The 26,997-nt window shown below is 36.4% G+C and overlaps 3 protein-coding genes across 3 annotated transcripts; all 3 read right to left on the bottom strand.

The window, feature by feature from the left end:
* Positions 1 to 8,918: 8,918 nt before the first annotated feature.
* On the bottom strand, positions 8,919 to 14,855 carry LOC145605329 (uncharacterized). The gene is made up of 6 exons (XM_081661366.1): positions 14,525 to 14,855; positions 11,035 to 11,088; positions 10,085 to 10,158; positions 9,710 to 9,827; positions 9,549 to 9,607; positions 8,919 to 9,302 (listed from the first exon to the last, which is right to left on the bottom strand). Exons 1-6 carry the CDS (start codon positions 14,699 to 14,701, stop codon positions 9,224 to 9,226), a joined length of 561 nt encoding a protein of 186 aa, XP_081517492.1. The 5' UTR covers positions 14,702 to 14,855; the 3' UTR covers positions 8,919 to 9,223.
* Positions 14,856 to 15,865: 1,010 nt separating this feature from the next.
* Positions 15,866 to 17,852, bottom strand: LOC145605916 (peroxidase 47-like). The gene is made up of 4 exons (XM_081661979.1): positions 17,592 to 17,852; positions 17,297 to 17,485; positions 16,837 to 16,999; positions 15,866 to 16,375 (listed from the first exon to the last, which is right to left on the bottom strand). Exons 1-4 carry the CDS (start codon positions 17,850 to 17,852, stop codon positions 15,978 to 15,980), a joined length of 1,011 nt encoding a protein of 336 aa, XP_081518105.1. The 3' UTR covers positions 15,866 to 15,977.
* A 3,376-nt stretch (positions 17,853 to 21,228) lies between these two features.
* Positions 21,229 to 26,290, bottom strand: LOC145604688 (PHD finger protein At1g33420-like). Its single transcript, XM_081660602.1, has 5 exons — positions 25,547 to 26,290; positions 24,798 to 24,924; positions 23,857 to 24,072; positions 22,492 to 23,106; positions 21,229 to 22,385 (listed from the first exon to the last, which is right to left on the bottom strand). Exons 1-5 carry the CDS (start codon positions 25,875 to 25,877, stop codon positions 21,548 to 21,550), a joined length of 2,127 nt encoding a protein of 708 aa, XP_081516728.1. The 5' UTR covers positions 25,878 to 26,290; the 3' UTR covers positions 21,229 to 21,547.
* Positions 26,291 to 26,997: the final 707 nt, after the last annotated feature.

A 26,997-nucleotide genomic window follows, 5' to 3' on the forward strand; every position in this document is an offset into this window, starting at 1 on the left:
AAGCAACAGGTGCCTACGTGGCCTCAAGCAGCTCCCCACGTGGCCGTTTAAAAAGGCCGTTATGGGTACTTAAACTTTCTTATTAATCTTGTTAATCAGTTGTTCCTGTGTTGTGATTGTCTCTTATCGGCTAATTAGGTATTACTACCGGTATTATCCCGTACAACTAGCCCCCCAAGTGAGGGCGTCGGTGGAACCGGCGGGCTCACTTGTAACTGTGATAATAATTAAATCCGATTGAGGTATCGAGAGTTCTTTGGAATTTGAAATGTGAGTTTCGCTCCTTAACTGAGTTTTTTTTTTTTTTTTTTTTTTTTTTTTTTTTTTTTTTTTTTTTTTGTAATTTGCCCCTGAAGTGACAAAAATTCCGATAGTAATTTGGTCACTAAAAACTTAGTGAGATTTTACCAAAAATCTCTAAATTGCCCCTGAAGTGACCAAAATACTTGGTCACTCTAAAATTGATGTAGAGTTAGTAAAATCTTTGATTCCTCCCTTTAGTGAGCAATGTACCGGTAGTAAGCACTGTCATAATAACTTTATAAATTTCAAAATCTTGTGGGCAGGATAACTTTAAAGTTAGTGGGGCACGTGTCATTCATCCTGCGTTCTAGATTGCGAAAAGGCGTTTTTCCCCAGCCGTTGGATTGCATGCACAAACTGTCACTTCAACTGCCACTGTTTATGGGGGTATTTAAACCCCGAAAATCAGAAATTTTCCTCATTTACACTTTATTTCCAAAAATTTTCTACAAAGCATTTTCTGCGAACACACTTAGGGTTTCGTCGATCGATTTGCATCAACAAAAGTGGAAAAATTCCAGTTGCTTGCTCAAAGATCCAAGTTTCTCAACTTTCCGACCTTGGTGTTTTTGTCAGTTCTTTCCTGCGAAGTTCAGCTGACTCTACGAGGTAAAAAGCCCTAACCCTTTATTTAATTTGGTAATTTAAAGCGTCAATTGCCTGTTTTACCCTTGTGTTGCGTCTGCGGTTGTATTTGTTAAGTTTATGCCTGAATTTGTTCAAAATTCGACTTCGGGTAAGGCCGGCGAGGCTGACCCGTTTGCACCCTTGTCCTCAGCTCCAGTGAACGAAGTTGAAAATTCTTGTCAGCCTACCTGGTCTAATATTTTAGAAGACGTTGAGATCATCTCAGTCTCCCCGATAAGTATTTGCCCTCAATTGCACTCTACTTTCGAGATAATTCAATACGGGTCCAACTTAGGCAAGATAGGTCGTAAGGCAACAACAATGCCGAGAACCAAAAGAACTAGTTATGAGCCTGAGGAAGGTGAAACTTCTAAGCACCGTGAAGGTAAAGAACCTGTGGTTGAGGAAGGTTCTGATATCGGTGACGAACACATACAGTCTGTAGAGAGATCTTTAGAGGAGATGGGTGAGGAGAGTGTGGGTAACAGCGGAGATGAAGGTGTAGGTGAGAGTGAAGATGAAGAATTCGGTAGTGGGGATGGCGGCCAGGATACCGAGGGTGAGAGTGAGCAAAGAGTGAGAGTGAGGGAGGGTGAGGCCGCTGAAAGAAGCGATGCCGTCATGAAAGAAGAGAGCGTAGATGAGGGGTATGATTCTGAGAATGACGATCCAAAATACCGACAACCTCTTGAGATAAAGGCTGAGTATAAGGTCGCGTCAACGAAAGTTGACCCAGACTGGCTTGCGAAGGCTACCGAGAAAGAATATTGCCGTATCGGTGCTCATTTCTTCAATCTCCCTGACGGCTATGATTTGAAATTACCCAAAGAGGGTCAAACTGCTCTTGACTGTCCTGACGGTCATATAGTCGTATATGCGAAACACCTTGAGTATGGCTTACGGTTCCCGCTGCATCCTTTTATCGAGAAAATTTTCAGGGCTTGGAATGTGTGCGTGGCACAGCTGACACCCATTTCTATCCGTAATCTGATCGCATTGGTATGGGTAATGATATTTATGGACTTCCCTCTTACTTTGAATTTATTTCGCACCCTTAACTGGCTAAAGAGAGACAGTCAGTCACCAGGGTTTTGGTCATTGTTCACGGCCCCGGGCAAATGCACAGTCTGGCCGAAACTGACCAGTTGTAAAGGTTGGATGGAGAATTTCTATTTTTTAAGTGTTCCTGAAGAATACAGAGTTCGCAGGCGTTTCTACCCTGCTCATAGCATGTTCGATACTATTAGGCGTAGGGGATTAGGTGAGGTAGAGAAGTATGCTTGTAAATTTTTTGACTGTACATATGTAAGGGCCGGTAGTAAGAATAAAGCTGTACCGGGGGTGTGGCTACCCAACTGTAATTATATCTTGGGTAACGCCCCTTTGTCTCATGTCGGTCTCTGCTGGACTGACGCATTTGGTATGGCTCTTCTCATATTAACAGTTTTGCTTTATTTATTGTTATAATTTTTTATTATTTATTATTATTTTAGTATTCATTGCCGTCATATTTCACTTATACGCTTTTATTGGAGTACCTTGATGCCTAAAACCAGTTATTTCAAAATAACTGACTGCCCTGTCGGTATCTTTAATTTTAGTGTATCTGAGCTTCATATCTCGTACTTGTATTCATTCTTCGTGTGCTTGTCGTGGTGTAGGTATTAATAAGTTAGACTTTGCTACCTTGGGTTTACATCCTGACGGCAGGGTAAAATATCAGTGCCCTCCAAATCCAAGGCACAGTTACGATACCTTGCCCGTTTATTGCACACGCGCTCACAAAGGGAAGAAGAGAAGGTCGCAAGACATGACTTCGAACGAGCAGCGTAAAACCAGAGTCCCTCGAACCCTTCCGGTCAGACGCGGCGGGGCAAATACGCAAAAAAGGTCTAGCGACCTCTCTGACCGTGACCAGAACAAGAAACGGAAACAAGAAGAGGCCGCTACCGCTCGGCAAAAGCCGACAGATCCCTTCAAGGATCTGAATATTGTGAATCTAGAGGACGACGCCCCTACCGGCGTCAGGAGACTTAATATCACTTTGCGCAGGCCTACCGAGGCAACTGTTACTGCGCCTGAGAAAGTGATAACGGCTGAAAAGTCGGTAGCGGCCGAGGAGTCTTCTTTGAGACAAACCAGAGTGTCGGCCAGGTCTACTAGCAGCAAGAACGCCTTCATTCCCGTGACGGTTGGGGACTACATCGAGGTTCCGCATGTCAAGGTCCCTACCGAGGTTGCTGAGGAATTCTTGGTCCCTAGCGGCAATGCTGGTGAGCCGTGGCATCCCCGAATTAACGTGAATAGGGGGGAGTCTGTTATTTGTGACGACCCCAATACCGGCGGGAGCATGGGCTGGAGAGTATTGAAGGACCTGGCCACACCTGCAGATAGGCCTGCCGACAAGCTTATCGCCCCTTGCGGCCAAATGATGAATGACATGCTCCGGGTATGCACTTTTATTATTAAGTTTTTTTTTTTTTAAACGGCAATTATGCATAGTTGTGAATTTAACTCTCCTATCCCTTCCCCTTTTTACAGACTGTCAACTCGGCAGTGGAGGTGGTACATATGTACCGGTATTACCAGCGCTGCCATGACCAGGCCGAGGCCAAGTTGAAAAAGAGCGAGGACGGCCGACAAGCTGTTACTAAGGAGAAGGATACGCTGACGGCTAAAGTCAAAACGCTGGAGAACAACATGATTGTTCTGAACACCAAGCTAGCCGATCAGGAATCCATGAAGAAAAAGATCACAGATCTCGAGCTGCAGCTGAAGACAGAGAAGGAGGCCAGGAAGAAGTTGGAGGAGAGCTTGAGAAAAGCTGAAGAGGACAAGCCTGGTATCAGGCGTCGAGCAGTCAACCGGTTCATGCAGTCTAACCATTACCGGAATTTGCTGGTGGACCGGTACACTGGTGGATGGGTAGCTGCGCACCGTTGTGTCTGCAAGGCCGAGGAGTGGGACGCCGACAGATGGCAGGCAGCTGAGAATGCCTACAGTGAAGATAAGCATCTGTCCCCCACCAGCTACGAAGCAGACTATTTCGACAACCCTCCTCCAATTGAAGTATTGAAGAATCTCGACCCGCGCGATTTGCCGGAAGAGGAGTTTGCCGATGACTTAATTGCCAGTCCTGTCGGTGTGGATCAGCCTGCCGGCACCTCTGAAGCTGTTTCCCAAAAGCCCCCTGAAACCAAGAGAGATTAACGGGGCGGGCAGCTATCACCAGAATCGTGTGGGTCGTCTCTGTCTGTAATGACCAAGCCTTATTGTTAAGCTGTTTTATGTTTGTTTTTGTCAAAACAATTTTATTTTTCATAGACTAAATTTGGCCGATCTGACCCTTGTGTTTTTTGGGTGATGGCTGTCGAACTTTTATGTGTAAACCACAACAATTTCTTCTCTTCTCTTTTTTTTTATTTAACAAGTTTATCGTAGAAAACTGACGTACTTTATTTATGTAGAATTAAACGGTTCTTCCCTTTATTTTCCCCATTGGATGAGTTTTACCGTTAAATTCGTTCTCAAAGAAACTTACGCGCTTCTTTACTGTATTCGTTTTAATACCGTTAATACCTGTTAAACACAAAAACCCTTGTGATGCCGTTATTGATGGTAAGACTATATTACTATGTTGTAATTATAATGCCGTTCATTGGTGTCATATGTACATGTATGTTCTTGTTGTAATTTCGGTATTGTATTAGCCTCACCATTAAACCTTCTTATGAAATCTCTAAGGGACTCATCCCTCCTCTGCCTTACCGACATAAGCTCTCCAGAAGTTCTCTGTCTGGCACTATTACTAACATACTGACCGGTAAACATTTCGACCAAGGTATCGAAGCAATCAATTGACCCGTTCTCCAAATTCGAAAACCAATCCGAGGCTGGCCCCGTAAGTGTTGTCGGGAACACCTTGCACCACACGGCATCGGTGTCGGTATAAAGTAACATATGGCTTTCAAATGCGGCTATATACCGCTTGGGGTCTCCTTTGCCGTCAAAGGTGCACGCCGGCATTTTTATCCTTTCCATCTGCTGGTCCAGTACCTCCTGAGTAAAAGGTGATACTCTCGGCCTGACTACAGTCCTTACTCCACGCCTCAGCGGTCCGCTACTAATCTCCTGCTGTCGGGACCCTGAATCCTCTATTTGCGTCCCATGAGTCAGTTGGCGCTGACTGGGAACAATCATTCCTCGATTTTGGGGCGGTGGCGGCGGTTGTTCGTCCGCCTGGTTGAACTGGCTTGCCAGATTCACAATCACAGGAACGGCCGGTGTATTGTTTCGCCCCCTGTTGGCTGCAACTTCAGCCTCCTTCCTTTTTCGGGACATCGCCTTCATTACCCTTGCCGTTACCTCTAACTCCTCTGGGGTAAACTCCTCCATGGGGTCCAACATTCGTGCGGGGCTCCGTTCTGGTGTTACCGGTGTGTTCACAGTACTCCTGTGAAGAAGATGGGTTTCATCCTCCACTTCAATCTCGGGTATTGCATTGACGGTCTTGTTTGCATTGACATTCAAAGTGCTGCTATCATACTGACGGTTTTCGGTGTCTGCTGTCGGTGTTATGCGTTCCTGATTTTCTTCCATGACTGGCGTAGGTTATTTGGACGATAGAAGTTATTACTATCCCCTCCTTCTAGCGCCAACTGTTCCGGGTAGCTCCGGCACAGATAATCTCCGTGGGTGGGTAAAGGTTTACCGTCCAATTGCGCACCTACACAGTCAACACAGATAAGCTAACCCGGGGGTTATCCGGGAATAACCTCTCCGATGCTAAAGTCAGCAATCCGGTAAGAAGAAAGAACGAAGAGAGAGAAAGTGTTTAAGTATATAGAGAGAGAGAGAGAGATTGATTGTACCTTTGGGTGAATATTTGCTTGGGTATATATAGAAGAATAACCAAGCTGGTGCCACCTATAACGATAGGTGGCAAACCGACCTCATAAGCAACAGGTGCCTACGTGGCCTCAAGCAGCTCCCCACGTGGCCGTTTAAAAAGGCCGTTATGGGTACTTAAACTTTCTTATTAATCTTGTTAATCAGTTGTTCCTGTGTTGTGATTGTCTCTTATCGGCTAATTAGGTATTACTACCGGTATTATCCCGTACACTTAGTGAGTTTCTACCACCGACTTGAAAGTTGTTTTTTCCTTAATAAGGACTCATAAGTGAACGTGTCTTACATATGATAGCCCATAAATTGTTGTTATTGACAGCTAGATGAACTTTCTAACAGAAACTAATAGTGCCAGTGACTAGTTCCTTTCATAGAGTCAACTAATCTTCATAGTAAATTAGTATGCGATAATTTCATCTAATAGTTGCTAGTTCATATTATATAGTTCATGTTATGTGATTACGGTGTAATTATTTAGGTTCTCTTATAATGGATGATTGGTGCCACACGTATAGAGTATATTTCGATGTAACATGATATTGCAAGAGAAACAAAGGTAATGTTACTAATACATGTATATTATTGCTCTTTGACAATATTTTTTTATTTTTTTCTAAAAGGGGATTTATGTGAGATTTCTAGAGGAACATAAAATGTAAAGTGTAATGTTAAAATGATTGTTACACATTTAGTTGTGCTACAGAGTGTTTGTTATCTTCAATTTTGAGACTGTCTTCGAGTTCAAAGTTAAGACAAGTTTGAAATTTTCAAGCTTGAGTTTGTGTTATTCCAATCGAGATTATTGAGCCACACTAATTAAGCTTAATATGACCCCTATCTAGAGATTTAATTAACATAAGTTAAAACAAAAATTAAGAATTTTTGTGTCCAAACTTGTGATTATTTGGACTATTATTTCTAGAGCTACTATGTCGTGTAATAATGATGTAGATATACATACATTGTCTCATTCTAGTGTATTGATTAGGGAACTAAATAATGCATGATTCACTTAATTGAGATGAAACATATTGGACTCAGAAACATAATTAATCAAACTATGCATAAATTAAGATTAGATTACTACTAAGATGTTGCTTAAAAGGCATGAAATAGACAAAAGTATGCTTTAATTTGAGGTTCCTCTGCTCTTCTTTACCCTCTTAATGGTGCATTTAGGTCAAAAAGAGCAACCAAAAGTGCAAAAAAGTGACCTTTTGCTTTGCGTATGAGTCTTCTAAGACCTTATTGTTTATGAATTTTATATAATCTATAGTTGAATACTCTGAATTAATTATATTTCAAGACAAGAACAATGTTTAGTTAACCTTTTATTGTTCAAGAATCAAGACTCTCATGAGAAAGATTGAAAGCTTATATAACAATAATAAATTTAAAAGATAATCAACCATCTTAAAAATTATCACTTGTTGGAAAAAAATTTCCCCAATTGAGACCGGACTCACAAATCCGAATTAGTCGAACTCTAGTAGGCTCCGATTTTCTAGCTATACTTGCATAAAATAACAAATACTATAAAGGATAATCAACCATTGTATAGTTAATGACATTAGACTATATGCTATTAACTATGACATAGTCATGTATACTTTGTTTGTAGTAAGAGAATAAAGCATAAAATTATTGTACGATAAAATGTAAACCTTTATTATAATTCAGGACTTATTCGGATATAATATAAAAACATAGATTTTTATAGTTAGCTAAACAAATTCTCTAAAAGCAAATGAAATATTTATCTTATTATTATTAAAAGAAAGCTTGACTTTGTCACCATCTTCAATTTTTCTATGGTCAACATATTCAGTAGGAACATGTAAGTTGCAACGAGAGGTGCCCTGTCCACGCTGTAACTGCACGTTCATATCAGTAACATAACCTGTCTCTGTATCATGCACTTTTACCTCTGTTGATTTATACATCTTAATTTCTTCCTTTTGATCTTCACTCAAATTGTCATGCAGATTCTCCCAAAAATGATATTGTGGAAACGAAAAACTTTTTTTGGACTGCTTGTATGTCGCTTCACACGACATGATAAATTTATCAAGGGGCTGAAACCTTAAGCTAATGGTTAGAGCCTTACGACTAATTAATAATTTTGAATTACCTGGGGGTTAACTATAAAGTACAGAGTATTATTTATATGAGAACTGAGTGCATAATAAGAAAGTATATTAGTATTTACTATAAAAAAAAATTAGCACGGACCAAATCAAATCAAATCATTATATTTTTGGTGAAAATATTATCACAATGTTTTCTCTTGTATTGCATTTACCATTATAATTTATTACAATGAATATTTAATTTTCCATTTATTTGGTGAGCTTTTACTAGCTTTTGTAAATAAATATTTACCATCACATATCTTTTTCTGATTTTAAGTAATCTATATGACCACAAATATTTTGCGAATGATGAAATGAAAATTTAATTAACAAATTATTCAAATCGTGAATTGCGTAGTATCACATGATATGGTAAACCTTAGATTCCCATTACATGCAAGAGTATATTTTGTAATCTACTCAAAAATAAAAAGCATATATATTCTGTACAATATTCTATAATGTGCCATTCTATTAATTAAATGGCTATCTTGTTAATACTGTATATTATTAGATGATCTACCACTAGTAAATCTTAAATTTCCCAAAAATTTACTACTCCGTAAGAAATATTGTTCTAATCAAAAAGAAATTTTCATAATATTCGTTGTCGAGAGCTATACATAAAATGAAATACGAAGTACTCTGTATTATAGAGAATTATTTAGGGGAGTGTAAGAGAGGTTTTTTTTTTTTTTTTTTTTTTTTTTTTGAGGGAGTATTAATTTAGACTCACTACATTTAAATATAACGCCAAGCAACAAGGTGTAAATCAGTTTGATAGTTTCCCAACATTAAAACATTTGAAATCACAGCTGATGGCCTGCGCGGTTGGAGAACGAAATCTATGCACTTCTGGGTGCTCAAACAGGAGACGAAAAAATTAAGAACCCAGAAGTGATGAATGACAACCTAGCTAGAGTATAGAAGAAAATTTATCCATTTAAGTTTTTAACCTTTAACCAAAAAAATGGTATTGAATTGATGACAGTGGGAAATACACAACACAAAGCATGAATAAAATGAAGAACTTAAGTTTAAGTGAAGATTATACTCACTAATTTTTCTTCAAGACAAAATTCTACAAGCCTTTTATGTACATTGACATAGATTGTGGGAGCTCAACTGATTTTCCAAAGGGGTGTCAGGGTACCTTATATGATCGATAGCAGCACAAGTGCACAACAGTTCTCTATATCTCTCTTTTCTACAAAAGGATCTCCATTCCATCGGGTTTGCAATCATATACCAAGCTAAAATTCAGTGTCAAAACAAGAGACCAAGACTCGGCTGACCATGGACCTGGCAAATGGGATGTAACTCAAACTGTACCTGCAAATACATAGTAGATTTACAAGACACTGTAAGCAATGGATATATATATATATATTAAAAAAAAAAAAAAAAAAAAAAAAAAAAAAAAAAAAAAAAAAAAAAAAAAGAGAGAGAAGAAAAAAAAAGACTTTTGAAGCAAAGGATTAAATTTTTGGCATGTATAAACAAATTAAACACAATGGTCTTCAATATTCAAAAGACCCACAACACAATTTTTTCCTAGGTTCGAAATTTTAGACATACCAAGTTAGAGCACCAAACTCCAAAGTGATTGCCAAGAGTGTCAATAGCTTGTTATGAACCTGCCCAAGTGATCAAGCACAGTTTATTTACATCAGAAATGGATACGTAACTAAAGAGAAGAATCAAAGTACACTACATGACAAAATACAGATGATACTTACATAGAGGGCGCAAAACAGTGCAATAATCATGCTTGCAAGATATAAGGCAGTTGCATATATACGCACGGGATCAAGCATCATTGCCACTTGCCTTTTTGGGCCAATAAGGAAAGCTGTGCTGCCACACAATATCCAACATAATAAACTCTAGTCAGAGAATATAGTATTTTTAACCCCGAAATGTCCAACTATTCTAGGTCATCAGATTAAGCCAGCTGATGGATCCATCATCTCAAACTAAAAAGGAGAAGACACATGACCAGAAACCTTATTTAAAACAGGAGAGATGGAAACCTAAGAAATAAAAATATTAAAAATATATACACGGTATAACAAGAACCTAAACAAGAAATAATAAAAGAAATAGATACATACCTCCCAATAGCAAGCAAATTTCCAAGGGTAAAAGCAATACCAAACTTGATCGGATTGAAGAACACAAGCATGGACTGCACGGTAACGAAGAAGCGTTCAAAATTATTAATGTCAAGAAAAACTTGTCTCCATAGTGAAATACAGAGTGACGTTAATAATAAGCAGAGCACATAAGGACTAAGATTTATTTATTTATTTTTGTTGCTAGAATTATTAATCGTCAAAAAAGTTCCTATAATCTTAGCAGCAGTCATGAAGGACATCCATATCCCAATTTGCATGTATGCAACATTGTACAAAGTGAATAATTTTTTATTTTTTATATAAGAAGGATCATCAGTGTTGACTTAACGCTCAAACAAGCGAAAGACAGATAACCTACATCCCAATCAAGACTGCAGCAGAAATGAAGAGCACAATAGGGGAGTCTAGATAATGCCCCATCCTTTTCTTTTCCACAATCCTTTTCTTTCTTATGTTACTGCAGATTGTACTGGAGATGTGAAGGAACAAGGCAAAGAATATGGTTCTCAAGTTATATTCAAGGCAGGAGTAACTAAAATAATGCTCAACCATAATCAAATCTACACTCTTTTATAAAGTTCATGTCAACATTGCAAAATAGGCAACAAAATTCAAGGGTCCTCAACTAATTAACTATTTTTACTTTAAATTTTTAAATTAAAATTGTGTTTCTTAAGTTCTTAACTTCTTAAGAAGCTGTAGTGAAGGTAGAGGCATTCTGCATCCGGACTCAGGAATAAGATGACTTCTTAAGAAGCTGTAGTGAAGGTAGAGGCATTCTGCATCCGGATTCAGGAATAAGATGAAAAAAGAGGATACACACTTATATAAGACAAATTGAACTGTGTTCCTGATCTATTGGAATTTCGGAACCTATAACAAGCAACCAAATATCGAACAAAGATTTGTGACAATTCCACGCTTACCAAAAATGTACAAGTCAACCCAGCAACAAAGCATATGGCAAAGCCTTGAATTCTCTGCAGCAAGAAAACGAAGACAAAGCAATAGTTAAGTAGCTAAACCAAAAAACATATACAAAATTAAAACCAGTACAAGGCAGCATTGACACTGAAAAGGGAAAAAAATTGATAAATAAAATAGATGGTACCAAATGATGGAAAGTTAAAGGGGCAAAGAAGAGGATAGAGGTGGCAGGAGAAGAATGACATGACACATGACTTACTCCAACTCTCGCTCCATTGGAGGGATTCAAACAAGGATTCTACAGATATCTAGGTTCTAAAATATCCAAACAGCAATAGTGTATAACCTCCCCTTCCCATAGTGTATAACCTCCCCTTCCCTTCAATCTACATAGAGTATGCGGACAGTTTCCTTAGTATCATGTCCAACAGTGTTTGATGATTTGAACCCCTGTTTTTTCTTCAAACGCTGGTGATAGATCCCTCCACCACCCACGATAACATCGATGTAAAGATCCCTCCACCGCCAAAGAAGATATGTGTCCTAACACTAATCAACTATTTTGGCACATATGCTGGCAAGTGCAAGGGAATTTCCTTGACTAATAAAAAGCTTCAAAAGCAAAGTCACAACAATACACCTCTTTTGTTGCTTCAGTGTGATAAAAATTGGTAATGACGATTGTAAATGAATAGTCCATTAGGCATGAAGAAATGCCAACTTATGTCCAAATAGCTGAAAACGAAATTAAGCAAGCAGATCCTAGGTACCAAATGCACTATTAGTTATAACATAATCCTAATATTCCTAAATCATGTGTTCTATACAAGGAGTAGTATAGGCCTATTCAGACATCATGGATATTCACTCAAATGGCACTTCAATCCACATATCTGGGACTTACGAATTTTTGAATACCTAAATTTACACAAGTACTCCGCATCAAACAAGTTTTCTTTTTCCACCAACAAATTCGTGACTTCTATATAGAGAGCAATATATGTCTCTAAGGACACGGCAAGCACAAAAGCTAGCTCAACACGTAGGTAAGCCTACACAACAGCACAACTACACATCCATTTAAACTTCAAGTCAAGCACACCCTTATCCTTTCAATAAGATTAATGAGGGATCCAAAGATCATAAGTTGCTATCAGATTTTGAAATTTAATATTCCACCATTACTCTACAAGCCATAAGTTGGTCACATAAAGGCCCATGGTGACCTTTAGCTAATGAAAGGAGGTATGTATAAAAAGAGTCATATTGATTATTCAAAGGCAAAGTGGAAGGTTTTAACCACTCAAATGGACTCCTGAAGTGTCGTGGGTCCATGGGAATCACCCCAACCTCTTTCTTTTCCGGGTCCGAAAACGTCAAAAAATATCCAAAATTGAAGGCTATAATCCACGTTTTTTGACCAAATTTGAAGGTTTTTGGACCCAATGTAGAAAAATCTGGGGATTGTAGGGGATACAACTTGGGGTCATATAATGTTGTTCGGAACCATGTATCACCAATATATAAAGGATTGTGGTGGCCTTGAGTCAATTAATAGAGGTATATATGTAAATTGCTAAATTAATCGTTCGAAGGCAAAGAGGATGGTTCTAACCATCAAAATGGCCTCTTTAGGTGTCGTGGGGTTCATGGGAAGAACCTTGACCGATTTTATTTCCAATTCCAAAAATATTCAAAATTGTCCAAAATTGAAGGTTATAATCCACAAAATTAGCCCAATTTTGGAAGTTTTGGGATACGGTGTAGAAAAGTCTCAAGATAATATGGGAATGTGTTTGGAACCATAAATGACCATTAGTTGGCCATATGAAGTCTTGTGATGACCTTGTATTAAATAAGAGAGGCGTAAGTCATAAACAGAGAAATTGGCATTTTAAAGGAAAAATGAAGCATTCAAACCACCCAAATGGACTCCTAGGGTGTCTTGGGGTCCATAGGAGCTATCCCGACATATATCCTTTTCCAAAAAGTTGAAAATTGTCCAAAATTAAAGGAAGTAATTCACTTGTTCGGGCTAATTTTGCGATTTTTTTAAAAATTGAAGGAATGGTATGTTTGGCAACAAAACAAAGCTTACTGATATGTCTTATAAAGTCTTGAGGATGAGTTTGGTTCATCTATGTGGCTAGGCAGTGAAGAGCTACAAGATATGGTTATTTATATGACCAACTTGGCATTTCAAGGTCTATGAAGTCCTTAATTTTCATTGTTGTTGATATTCCCAAATTCATTACCTACCATAATATTCCAATACAATGTTGATGAGACCATTATACTAAAATACTATATTAGTGTTGTGTTTGTTACTCAACATTAATCAATCAATGTTGACTTTAGTCTATTTAGATACATTTGTTCATTCATAATGGAATGGATGGATTGAAGCCTTTTCATTCATATACTATATTATTAATTTTTATATTCTCCTTGTCAAGCAATAAAATAGTGTTGACCTTGTTAACCTCCAACATGCATGATAACTCAAAGAGGTGGTGCCTAGCTTCTAAACTAGTTGACATAATTCTTTGTAGATAGATGAACCTCAAAAGTAGCTCAAAGGGTGGGAACGCCTATAACATAATACAAGTATAAAATTCCACTTCATCCCCCAATAAAACCATGATTTGAGATGGCCTCATGTTCTGCAAACTGAATTGTAGTATGCAAACAGGAATACAGGATCCACAAAATCAGTTGAACTTCTTGGGAACATATCACAAAGCAACGCAATAAAACATTTTTGCACGTTTGCTAGCTGATTCTGGTCTAATTTTTTTTATAGCTCCACACCTCTAGATATAAACCATGTTCTGAAGAGATGTACATCAACGTAAGACATCATAACTATAGCATTTAACTACATGCCACCAACTCCCAAACAAAAACTCTACACATCAAGGCCCGAGAAACGATCAAAGCTCAGAAACAATGCAAAGAGCAGGAATCTATAATGCACTAATACAATCACAAGTTTGTAATGAATTCACAAATTCACTAGGAGAGTAATTATGCTAGCGGCTCCAAATTGTACTCCCAAGTGACATTGTCATATGCTCATAGAGTCTATACTCCAGGGCACACAGCTCGCCGCTACGATCCATACACAGTTGAATGACAGAACTCCATCATCTCTACTCAGACCAGATATAGCACATTAATAGCTGCTGTTCCCAAAGTAACATTACATTCTATGCCCAAATTACTGATTAACGAGTATCAATTCTTAAAGAGAGAAAATTTGGCACATTCTCTAATACCACTACAAATTAAACCCGAAAATTCAATTGCAATCAGAGTAAGCAATCAAATAAAACTCAATAAAGCACACAATCAACCAAAATTAACCCTAATTGAAAGTAAAACAAAGAATTAAGTGCAGATCAAACGAAAATTGATCAAATTCTACGAAAATGCATAAAAAAACAAGGGTTTTAAGACCAAGAAAAATAAAATGGAAAAATTAGAGACCTGTTTGGTGGACAAAGTGCAATTACGATTGAATTCATCCATGAAAGAGGTATCATCATCAGCAGAATTAACAGCAGCAGATTCTTCATCGTCTAACTCCATACCAACAAGCATCTTCATTTTTTCAACAGGTTGGTAGCTCTTCACCTTATCAAATGCTTCGCTTAATCTCTCCATTTTCTCTCTCTTGGAGATCCAGAGAAAATCGAAAATGGCGATCAAGAAATCTGGAAATTGGAAATGGAGGTTATGGTGGATTTGGTGGGTGGATGAGTGAAGACTGGAGTGAGAATGGGGAGAGAGAATGAAGAAAGTAGAAGAAAGAGTAAAATGTTAGTTTTAGGGAGAGTGACAATTGGATTGTAAGTTAGGCCTTATGTCATGTCTTGGGTCAGGCCTCAGGCTCCTTGTTGTCTTGTTGAGGTGATAAACGAGTTATTTGGATTGGATACGATTTTTTTTTTTTTTTTTTTTTTTTTTGAGGGTATTTGGATATTATGTTTGTGTAAGAGTTATGTGATGTAATAAATGGGTTATATTATGTTTGTGTAAGGGTTATGTGATATAATAAATGGGTTATAAAAGGATGGGTAAAGTTTGTATTGATTCTTGCTCATTTATCATGTTTTGTTGCTTATTCATATTTCTTAAGTTACGTTTAGCTTATATTGGTCCTATCGGATTAGAGATAGTTATAGAATGCTAGCGTAGTTGGCTAATTTTTACCAATCTCTCTCTTTTATACCTTAATCGTGGAGCCTAAGTTGTGGCGTATCTCAGATGGTTTGATCTTTGGTGATGGTGAATATAATAGTCGCGTCATGGGATTGAAAGCAATACATATACTGTCAATGTATTTTTGAGTTATTTAATTTAAAGTTGATAAGCTTGGTCATTTCTTGTTTGAAGATCTATGAACCTTGTAAATGTTGTCATCTAAATCATTTTTTAAATTAGTAAGTATGATGGTTAATCATTGTTAACTTTGACTTAATTTATCAATAGATAATAAACGTATTGATCAAACTATGCATGACAAAAATATACTTTAACAAGTTGTTATTATTTGGTTTTACAAATGGGTTAAGGTCATATACAATGATGAGCATGACATATAACTATATAAGATATGAGTCATATGACTTGTTCTTCTGAAATGTCGTCAAAAGGTATCAACACTCAAAATCTTAATCTTACATATACAAATCTAATACAAGTATATTGAATTACATATATATTGCATGGCACTACATAAATTCTAAACAAAATACATACTTGTATATAGCACTAGTTTTACATAAGAAAAGTAAAAGCATTCTCACAACATATATATTAATATATATCTAATATACATTACAAGAATATCCTCAAACCCTACCAATAGTGTTATTCATATTGTTGTAATTTGTCATTTCTACGTGGGGTGTCCCTGATGAAAGAAGTACGTAACTAATCAATTAATTTTCCTACAATCTCTACGAACTTCTCCTTTAGCTCCTTCTTTGACATCGAGCAAGCTCATCTTAACCATGGCGCGTTGAAAATCCATGAAGAACAAGGCTTCATTCATGGCATAACCATTGACAAAGCCTCGAGTTCTAGGGCTATCAAATAAGGTTTGATCAGAAGTAAGCAAACCAGCCTTGTTTTGTAATGCACGGAAATAAAGGTTGTCAAAATCATTCCTTGAGGCATCAAAGGGTTGTTCTGCTTTATCACCAGCACTACATGTCTTAGTAAGTGTACTAGCAAAATTAGCATCTAATGATGGGTCCACTTCATGTGCATTATCAAATTTGCTTAGTCTATTCTTGAATGAGGCGCACCTTGCCACTCCCAATGTGTGGGCTCCTACATCAAGTAATCAAGGAATAAAACAAGATTAGATGATAAATAGGAATATGTTGCATACTATATTAACATATTGTGAGTGGGGTTTGTATTATTTTAATACTTGTATGATAGGCATGATATAGGCGAAATTCAATTCAGGTGTTAGGTAACGTTAGTAAGCGTGTTTGAAAACTTTATCAAATTAAGTTTTTGCTTAATTCTAACACGTGTAATCAATCTATCATGTTGTATGATGATGATAATGGTAAAAAAAAATTGTTGCACGACTAAAATTATCATGTCACATAATGATTAACATATCTAATTTTGAATGCTTCTTCAAAGTTTTACTTGCTTTATACACGACGTATCAACTAAATTAGTTGACGTCTGTATGTATGACCAAAGAAAGTACACAACATCTAGAATTTATAATGAAATAATGTGTCAAGAATGTAAAATTTGAAGAATAGTGGTACCTGACAAAGCGACCATATCTTGAATAGTAAAGCCGCGTTGTCCAAAAACTCTAATGAGTTCGGAGCTATTGAAAGTGGGAAAAGGAAGATTGATTGTGTCTTCTATTTTTGATCTTCTTCCATCTTTCCTTCCTTTTGGTATGTCATAGATTGGACCACCACTCTACATTAATTAAAACTTCAAAATAAGAATGAAAGTGATCATGCTTTATATTTCTTAAAATATGCTTTATATTTCTTAAAATTGCATGATGATAGTAATTGCGCTTCATCAATTTTGGCACATACTCATGCAATGGTGCACAACACTACCCTTATCGGTTGTCAATTAATTTCATCACTAGTTTAAATAAAGTTAGATATAAATGACAATTTTAATTTGCATGGATAAATTAAATTACTCCGTATTTAGATGTATGACCCAATATTAGAATGAAAATCAAATTAAGTATTATCTTACCAAGAAAACTGCATCTCTAGCAGCCATGGCAATAATATCAGCACAAGAAACTACTCCAGGACATTGGTCCTCGAGTTCATCCTTTATATTATCTATGAGTTCATATCCTCGCAAGCTTAGATTTCCCGGAGAATCCTTCTCCGCTGTATTATCCTTTGTCGAGTCAATAAGGATGGATGCATCACATCCCTACATACAAAAAACAAATCGTTTACAAATAATTCGAAATTTCAAAGAGATCGTTCAATTCCATATAATATGCATTAATCGTTAATTAAACACAATGCAAAATTACCTGTATCCAACAGTCATGGAAATGCATTCTTAAAAGAGGGCCAGCCAAGGTAGGATCATCTTGAAGAGCTCTAGAAACTGCATCTCTAACAATTCCATCAATCATTGGACAACTCATGATATAATAATTCATGGACACTGCATCAACTCCAAACCTAAATCCCTTAGCTACCATCCCCATCAATAGCATTGCCTCGATAACGTATCGAAACATCATCCTAGCAATGCTTAAGGAAGATTTACTAGAAGATAATGGTAACATTATAATTTTTGTTTGGTAGGCTTATTAGTTATTACTATGAAGATTATTATTTTGTTGTATATGAATTGCTTAAGAAGTACCTAGATGTATATATAGAGGGTGGGAAATGGCTAGTTGCAAAAAAAAAAAAAAAAAAAAAAAAAGCACAAAGACATACTATAATGGATATAGAAGATGATGAAAGTGGAAGATTGTAGTGGGCCATAATAATCTAGGGTTCCACTTAAGAAAAATTGGGAGATGTTCAAAAACATGATAATCCTAGTTAAATAATGTAATGCATGCTTGATTGCATGGTAATAGACACGTTAACATGGTTAAGATTATAAGATGTTAATGGTTCATAATGCTCCACCGCCCGCCAAATATATAAATGTGACTAGGAATTTGGGTAATTGCTAAACTTAGCTTCAAGCCATATCATGAACAAAGACATTTTCTTAATGTGCATTGTTGATTTCTACATGTATAAAATACTAGATGACATGTCAAAAGCATTTTCAAGTTCAGAGTCAAACTTAGTCAAATTCATACTCCATAATAAAATCGGCCTTATACAGGAAAAGTAACTCTCATGATAATCGTTATTGGATTATTTTTAAAACTCAAACCTGGAAACTTTTGTCACGGTGGAATAAGCCTCTCTATACTAGCTAGTCCATACAAAGTTCGCACATTTGTTAGGGTTTCTGTGTATTTTTTTTGGTAAGGAGACAACTCATATTAGAAGGGTTATATAATCCTCTCATATATTGGTGAGATTTGAGCCCTTGTCTCACATTTGTTTGATGAAATGAAAAATGACAAGTTTCCAAACATAATACTACCTTCGAATTTTTTTTAGTTGCAATTTTGGAATTGCAACTAAAAAAATCGGAGGTAGTAAATAATACTATACTTGTCGTGGGACATGTATACATGTAGTGAGATAATTAAATAAAATGTCATTAAGTGTACGTGGTTTCATTTAGATATTAGATATAGACCATGTATAGTAATAGAATTATCTAGATTTTTAAAAATAAAAATTAAACTAGCTTAGTGAGAAGTTGGCATGAGAAATGATTATGATGAGTTGAAGAAGGAATGATATACGTCGTATAGTTTGGTCTTCGTCATGATTCTCAACTTGAAACGAAGTCTACGCCACACATTATCAGCATTCAGCACGCTTCTACTGGTTGTTCTTGAAAGTATATTGGTATCCAGCATTCCAGCAGCTGAAGTTTTCAAATGCAAGACTACTCGTGCAGACGTAGAATTCTAGAAAACTACTCCATTTGTATCCATCTAAAGAAAACTGAACTGTTTCCCACATAAATTGTTTATCAGGGGTATAATCGTCTTTTTATGTACAAGTGGAGGGGAATATACATGTTTTCATGTACTAGTGGAGGGGTATATACATGTTTTCATGTACTAGTTGAGGGGTACATGTGTAATTTCCTCATCAAACAGTAAATGCAAGTTGCAAACAATAATTGGACAGCTCACCAAAAGTACTGAATAAATGACCACGTTTTTTCAATATATTTACATAAATGCCACCAGATTAACAAAAACTCGTTATCTAACAGATAAACTTGTATTTGCCGAAGAAAAATTGCAACTATTTGACATATGCAATATACGACGTACAATTATTACAATTGGTATTACAATTAATTATTTTTTTTTATATATCTCATATACATTTACTAATCCGATAATTAATACTTTAATTACTATAATTATATGAATAGTTTAAAAGTCAAAGTATTGTGATTTCTTCTAAAGCGAAAGGAATAATACTTTTAAGTACAGTTTTCGTATGATATTATCTGAGATTTGCAAGTTAGATACTCTTTCGTCTTTGAAAGATAAATTTAATTTTAATGCTTCAACATCTTTCATGTTTTATAATAGAAATTGAACTACAAACACCTTTCATTTTGATGTACTAGGTCTTTAACAAGTAATTTTCCCTTGTAAAAATTTGATCTATGTAGCATAAACCTCTTCCAAATAGAGGAGATAAATTCATCCTAATGGTGGATGAAAGTTCCTCACAAAAATAAGGAAGAAATCATTAATCTAACCTATGAAGCAACAAAACAGAAGAATAGACAGCAAAATTAAGATATAACCATATTATAACTTTTCACTGACAAATAAAGGCTGGAGTTTGGGAGAGCAAAAATAGGCATTTTAAATTTAAAAATTTTAACTTCTTTTTAAAAAAATAATTCTCAATTCGAACATGATTTAACATAAGATATGTTTAATTATATTTTCCCATTTTGGAATTGTCTAGAAAACATCTATTGCAACATATATGATGCTTGAAGTAGCAAAAGAAGATGAATCTTATAATTTACTCGTATGTATTAATTTTAGAAACATCACGAAACATATCGTGATATGTTTACATCACTCCAAAATGCCACAATGCAAAAGGAATGACAAGCTAAGCATATTGACCTAAAATAAAATAATTTAGTACTCCATAACATTATTTCTTAATTATTAAACAAAAGTGAGGGTACATCATCATTACCATTTGATTAGCACAACATTGATCATGTTTAAGCTTTTTGTATGTTTATTAATGCCAAACAAAAACAACATTTGAAGTAGGATATAATAATATTAATGTGATATGTATGAATGTTGTTACATTATATGCTAAGCAATATAGTTGAGTGGCAAAAACTAAAACTTTAAATTAAAGCAATGAAGTGGAAGAATGGAGAAGGACAACTGAGCTGGTTTCCATACTCTTTGGTTACTTATACAACTAGTGCTATCTACGCGGCTATAGTGAATAGTATGAATACTCTTTTATAAGTCAACGAGTCGTGAGTAGTTTGATGTTCATATAAAATACGGATTACTTGAAAGTAAATGGCTCTTACTTTCGTGCTTACTTATTTTCTAAATTAAATATTTTTTAGGGTCTGTTATGATTTGTCGAACTGAGAAAATTAGAAACTGAACTGAACTTAAGTTGAAAAGAACAGACCCTTAACGTTAACGTAATTACTTTAACCAATTAGTTTGAAGTTCAGGTAATTTATCAGATTTCCTGTGCTCTCTGTTTATTGCAATAAATGATTTGAGAACAAAGGATCAAGATAGAATGAAGAAAAAAAAAAAAAAAAAAAAAACCCTTTATCAAAAGTAATAATTTTAGGTGTGAAATGCTTCCCAAAAGAGACAAGTGATAGTAAATTCCCATATGCAACCAAACCAGGCCTTAATGGTTAATGATATGCAATATGGTATGGATGACGGAGTGGAAGGGCCGTCGCTCAATGGATAAAAGTTACTTACCTTATTATAAAACAGAGAAAGTGAATACAACCAATGAAATATAAGTACAGAAATATTACCAATATAAAATAAATCAACTGCAGATTAAGTTAGATTTTTTTTTTTCCTGTCATTTTTTAACTTATCATTTCGTATCTACAAAGGCACAAAGCTCCATCGTGCGCAGTTAGAGTGCATAGCATTTACAAATGACAAAAAGAGTTGGAGCTTGAATTAAACCCAAAAAATTTAAAAGGGATTCCTACTGACTAGAGTGACTACTGCAACTGAAGTGTTCTTCAGGCCCTTCTGAAGATATGTACATGTTTCCTCGTCGGCCTGAAAGAAAAAAAACCCTAAAAAGGAATTTACAAGGGCAAAAAACAAAAACCAAAAGGTCTAACCTAACGTACATCGAACAGCATAGCCAAGCTTTTCCCACCTCCACCACCGATCATGATAGACTCATCCTTGCAGTTCAAGCCTACATTATCAATGGCCATCTTGCTCGTGCCTCCGCACTTAATGCAAAGAAACTTTGCTGGCACAGCTTCAGAGTCCAGAATTCCAGCACACCTAGTGTGCTGCCAAACACCACACCCATCACATGCCAACATTCTCTCTCCATCGTCATCATGGGCCCCACAGCCACACTCTACTGTCCATCGCTCGACCCCTCTTTCAGAACGGAAACGGCCCAGCCCGTTCTTCAAGGAACACCTGCCCTGAATCCTCACAGTCAGGAGGGAAGGAAACAAAAGCCTGACTTGGGTGGAATCCTCTACACCTCGATAGTCAACTAGCTCTTCTGCTTGGAACCCTTTAAGCATTATGTAAACTTCCTGAAAAACCTTTGAAGCTTCAACTTTAAGGTCAGAAATGGTGGCCTTTAGTGGTAGTGCAATGAGTTCTGGTGGTGGCCTTATAGTGTGCTCTTCTGATAGGTACTCAGGTAGTTCTACTTGGCAATATATCAAGATTGCAGAGGGATTCTCAGGTGGTAATGTGGTCTCAGGCTTGTAGTTCTTCACAAACTGCTTGCAATCAAGAAGTCTTGACGCTGCACTGATGGCACACTCCCTTCTTCCCTTGGGTCCAAAGTTCATCATAGTCAGGGGATGAAGTAGATTTTCATACAAAAATTTCATGTCCTGTAGAATTTTTTCTCTGGATGGGTAGTTCAGAGAAGAAGGATATGTACACCCAGAATTGCCTAACAGAGAAAAGTTTCCAGACTCGACCCTGAAGATGAATTTCAATTAGATATCAGAGTTTGCACAGCTTGAAAAACAATACTAACATAATTTAGAAGCATAAAAAATAGAGAGGAAACAAGGAAAATGCTTACCTATACTCAAGTGCACCAGTATTAGGGTTACAACGAGCATGAACAATCATTCCTTCAGGAGTCTGCTTGCCACCAAGTTCCTTGAGACAGTAATCCAGTAGCTCTGGAGAGCCTACTTTACAAACAGCCCCTCTCAAGGTACGCCAACTCACCCATTTGGAACCTGTAACTGCACGTAAAACTCTGATCATAGCAGCCTCAACTCGTTTGATGTCACTAGTCGTCCATGCACATAAGACCCCTGGTGCACAAGATCGACGCTTTTTGAACGAATCTTTAATGACAAGGGATGATTTTTGCACATCATGGACCAGACTCATCACAAAGTGAAAGAGGTCCCTCATATTTACAAGCTCACATTCTGAGAGAGACTGGTAAAAAAATATCAAATCCTGAATGTGAGTGCGTGGCTTCCTCCCTTGACAGATAAAGAAAGAGAGTGGCAAATGGGAGAGAGTTTCAACAGCCTCTCTATAGGAATCTTGAGTAAGAGCAAAGCTTCCAGACCCAAACTCATAGCCCCAGTTCCCATACCACGGGTGACCCTTTGTAATAGCATGAAGAAGCCGATACTCCATCCCATACTTTTTGGATACATCCATGACACTGATCTTTCTGTTGATGTTTAAAAAACAACATTGTAGGGTCTTAAGAGGTGTATAGGAAGTTAGGTAGGCATTAAAACATAATTGATGTAATTATACTTACAAGACTTGGGAGTGACCCCCATTTAACTTGATTACAAAGCCACATTTGGAATATTTTGAAAATTACTGTAGTATTGAGATTGCTATGTGGATATTGTCTTTTTAGAATAGTCATATACCATCCACTATTTAGTTATTTTTTTTAGAAAAATTGATACAGAAATCAGTATGTTTACCTAAGAAAAATATATTATAGATCAGATAAAAGTATATCTCCTCCATACCACCACCACCTTCTCCAATCTCTTTTTTCAGCTTTTTTTTTTTTTTTCTTTCACGCTTTTTCCCTCTCTCTCTCTCTTTTTTTTTTTTTTTTTGAACTTTTTTTAATGAAAAATTGTTGCTCATTTTATCTTCAACAATACCACACTCATGCACCATATTTCATCCTCTTACCTTTTTTTTCACATCCTCACACCTTTAACCCCCACAAAATAATGGACTGAGATCGAGTATCCCAATCAAAATCAGACATTCACTTAGGTTATAAGGGAGGAAAAAAAAAACTAAACTTTAAAAACAAGGACACCCGAATAGAAGATGGAAAAGAAAGTTGCTCATTATATTTGCAAACTTATTAATCTCTAATTTTTCATGTTTTTCATCCTCAAGAAAGTACAGAAAGGTAAGAACACCATGTACAATCAAGAGTCCTAACCTGACTCCAAGATATTTACATAAGCGATCCCAGAAGTCCATGATATCAGTTCCTGAAAGGACCCTTGAACCACCTTCTCTACCATTGACTCTAAGAAGGTGTCCATATCCATTAGCATGGACAACACCGTGCAATAGATGAGTAGTGTCCTCCAACTGGTTATAGACCCAGTCTTCAGTCTCATCAGAAGTCATCACATGCTGGCATGTCTTACACCTATAAGAGGCAAATGACGACTTAGTTATTGAAATTAATCAACAATATAGCTTTTTAAAATGTAAATTCAAGATATGTGTTCCACTGCTACAAACATACATTTTTAAGAAAGAGCAAAGAAGATATTTTAAATAAATATAGCAATCCAATCACAAGACAGACTTTTTTCTGCTTTCATTCAACTTCTTGATTGAGTATGAAGTAACAATGCCTCCACAAAAATAAGGGACCAACAACCCAAATTTCTTCAAATATCAATAGTATATACTCACAATCAAATTTGATCAATAATACCAACAAGTGGACAAACACAGAACAGACAAAAATGTGAGAAAAATAAAGTAAACCAATTGTTTACATCTTACCAATTAAAAGAAATACAAACTCTAACACAGCAAAGTCAACAATCATAAAGTTTCAAGTACTACATTATTATCAATTAGTGTCACATTCAATGATTCAAACACCAAAAATGATTCAAAACTTGATTACTGCGTTACCACACTTATTTATCACTCCAGACAGTTGTATAATAACATGAAAAACAAATTTCAAGTAGGTGTTGCCTTTATATTCACAACATAACAATGAAACTGCAAACCAAACAATATGAAAATAATGAACAGGGGAATGAATACGGGCTTGGATCAAATCTCGTCTACATCACTTCCCTTTTCGATAGCAACACACACAATAAAATAATGAATGGGGAATAAGTAGCTCACCTAGGATCAGCAAGATGGATTGAATCACCACATTTAGGACATGGCTTAACAAACCCACCAATTGAGTTCCCATCTGCTTTAATTATGAAATGATACCTCTTTGTGCATACTGGATGCCCACTCCATCCTACACAACAAATTACACAAACATATTCAGTACAAAAATAATATTTTATGAATATAAAAACCATAGGTTATAATTTTATACAAGTAATTCATGAATAATACAAACTGAATATTGATTTTGTTTTGTTATTATTATTATTCCTAAAAATCTCAATTGTGTGACTAGATGGCCCCCACAGTGTCTGAAGTGGACTCAAAAATATTTCTGGATAAATCAAATATCCAAATCAAAATATTATTATTATTATTAATTGATTAATATTTACGATTTTACCCTTTAATCAATATCAAAATCAAGGGTATTTTAGGAAAAATAAAGTAAATTAATGATGACGGTGCAATGTATTTGTACGAAAAACTACTCAATCACGCAATAAGTAAGGCCCAGTCACACATAACTCAATCCCTTAATGCCACCTGTCCTTACTAAACGACACCGTTTTATTGTCCGTTTCCACCCACCCCAAAATAACTACATTTTCCAGTGAACCCAAAACGACACCGTTTTTCCCAAAAACATGCAGAAACAACGGCCCATCTATCCCGCTGAGTCAACTCGGCCGAGTTAACTCGGAAAATTGACCGTTACAGAAAAAGGACACGACTCGGGCGAGTTGACTCACCAACGACTCGGCACTGGTCGCAGTACACAGATCTAGATCTGGCGACGTCTTCCTCGACAACATCGACGCAAACGACCGGAGGAGACGAGTTTTCCGGCGACTCCGGCGAGTCACCGGCGCGGAAGAGGACCTGCCACGTCACAAGGTGAGGGAGGAGAGAAGACGGAGGAGGAAGAAGCGCGTGACGCGCTAGAAACGTCTTGATGTTCGACCTAAACGGAGCTCCGGCGATCCTCTGGCCAGATCCCGGCGCCGGAAAACCTAGAAAGTCCGGAAACTCGGCGGTGACACGGCGCTTCATTCGTTTCAACGACCTCGCGTTAACCACCATTGATGAAGAGGGAAAGTTGCAGAGATTTGAGATTGGTAGAGAGGAGAGAGAAAGGAAGAGATTAGGGTTCGAGATCTATGAGGAGGAACTGAGGAAGAGAGAGAAAAAGGGGGGAAAATGGGGAAATTTTTCAGATCTGGGAAATTAATGTTTGTTTGTGATTTTAAAAACTGGAGTTTTTTTTTTTAAAATTTTTTGATATAAATAAAAAAATAAATAAATGGTGATTTTTGAGGAGGTGGTGAGGTAATGGATGCTTTATTTGAGCCTCGAAAAAAGAGACGGAGTTAAAGGGGAGAGAGAGAAAGAGAGAAAAGGAAGAAGATGATGTTGATTTTTTCAAAAATTAAAATTAAATTATCCTTTTTCTTAGGAAGGAAGAAAGGCGGTTTGTTTGGAAAATACAACGGAGTATTCAACTTATGGATGGTTATATTTTTGCTTAGGCGGGTTATGATATGGAAAAAGTAAAGATGGTTATGATATGATGATGATATATGATGAAGAGGAGAGAGAAAATAATTAAAGTAAAGATGGAAAATTAAAGGTGGTTGATGGTGAATTGGAGAAGGTTAATTCAATAAATATGGAAAAAGTTGCGCATCTAATGCCGTTTTATATGTACATTGTATAGTAATTGTATAGTAATTGTATTTGTTAAGTTATTACGGAGTATTATTCTTTTTAAGGGAATTTTTTTAAAGTTAATTACTACGAGTAGAGTTTGAGTACTTTCTAGACTATTGGGTTACTATACATGCATGGGACCCGCTTTTTAGGAATATACTTTTATTTTATTTTTTTGGAAAATTTTTTACTATTCACCTACTTCATTCAGGAGTAGTTTGATTTATTAGGGAAGTGCAAATTTTCATGAAATTTAAATTTGTGGGAAATAAATTCTATCATTAAAATCATGAGAATTCAAAAAATTTGTTAGTTAAGAATGGAGGAAGTGAATTCCCATCAGAATTTCAACTTACCAAGTAGGGATAAGGTAAGTAAATTCCCATGTTTTGTGTGAATTTAAAATTCCCATGAATTTTCATTGCCCCCATTTTTATTTTTTGTGTCAATCAAACAAGAGGTTGAAAATGAAATTCCCGGGAATTTTGACTTC

Source organism: Chenopodium album, chromosome 22 (assembly GCF_948465745.1).
Source record: "Chenopodium album chromosome 22, dcCheAlbu1.1, whole genome shotgun sequence".
Classification (NCBI taxonomy): Eukaryota; Viridiplantae; Streptophyta; class Magnoliopsida; order Caryophyllales; family Amaranthaceae; genus Chenopodium; species Chenopodium album.

Bases quoted from the DNA above. Each gene is read 5' to 3' on its own strand.
- LOC145605916 (XM_081661979.1), bottom strand. From the start codon at position 17,852: ATGTTACCATTATCTTCTAGTAAATCTTCCTTAAGCATTGCTAGGATG. The intron at 17,486-17,591 runs GTAATTTTGCAT...TTTTGTATGTAG, and splicing joins TCCATGACTGTTGGATACAG to GGATGTGATGCATCCATCCT. The intron at 16,376-16,836 runs GTACCACTATTC...TACTTGATGTAG, and splicing joins AGATATGGTCGCTTTGTCAG to GAGCCCACACATTGGGAGTG.
- LOC145605329 (XM_081661366.1), bottom strand. From the start codon at position 14,701: ATGGAGAGATTAAGCGAAGCATTTGATAAGGTGAAGAGCTACCAACCT. The intron at 9,828-10,084 runs GTATGTATCTAT...ATTGTGTGGCAG, and splicing joins AATTTGCTTGCTATTGGGAG to CACAGCTTTCCTTATTGGCC. The intron at 9,608-9,709 runs GTAAGTATCATC...TCACTTGGGCAG, and splicing joins CACTGTTTTGCGCCCTCTAT to GTTCATAACAAGCTATTGAC.
- LOC145604688 (XM_081660602.1), bottom strand. From the start codon at position 25,877: ATGGTGGTTAACGCGAGGTCGTTGAAACGAATGAAGCGCCGTGTCACC. The intron at 24,925-25,546 runs GTGAGTCAACTC...TTTGTTGTGTAG, and splicing joins CGACCAGTGCCGAGTCGTTG to GATGGAGTGGGCATCCAGTA. The intron at 22,386-22,491 runs GTAAGCATTTTC...ATTCATCTTCAG, and splicing joins ACTGGTGCACTTGAGTATAG to GGTCGAGTCTGGAAACTTTT.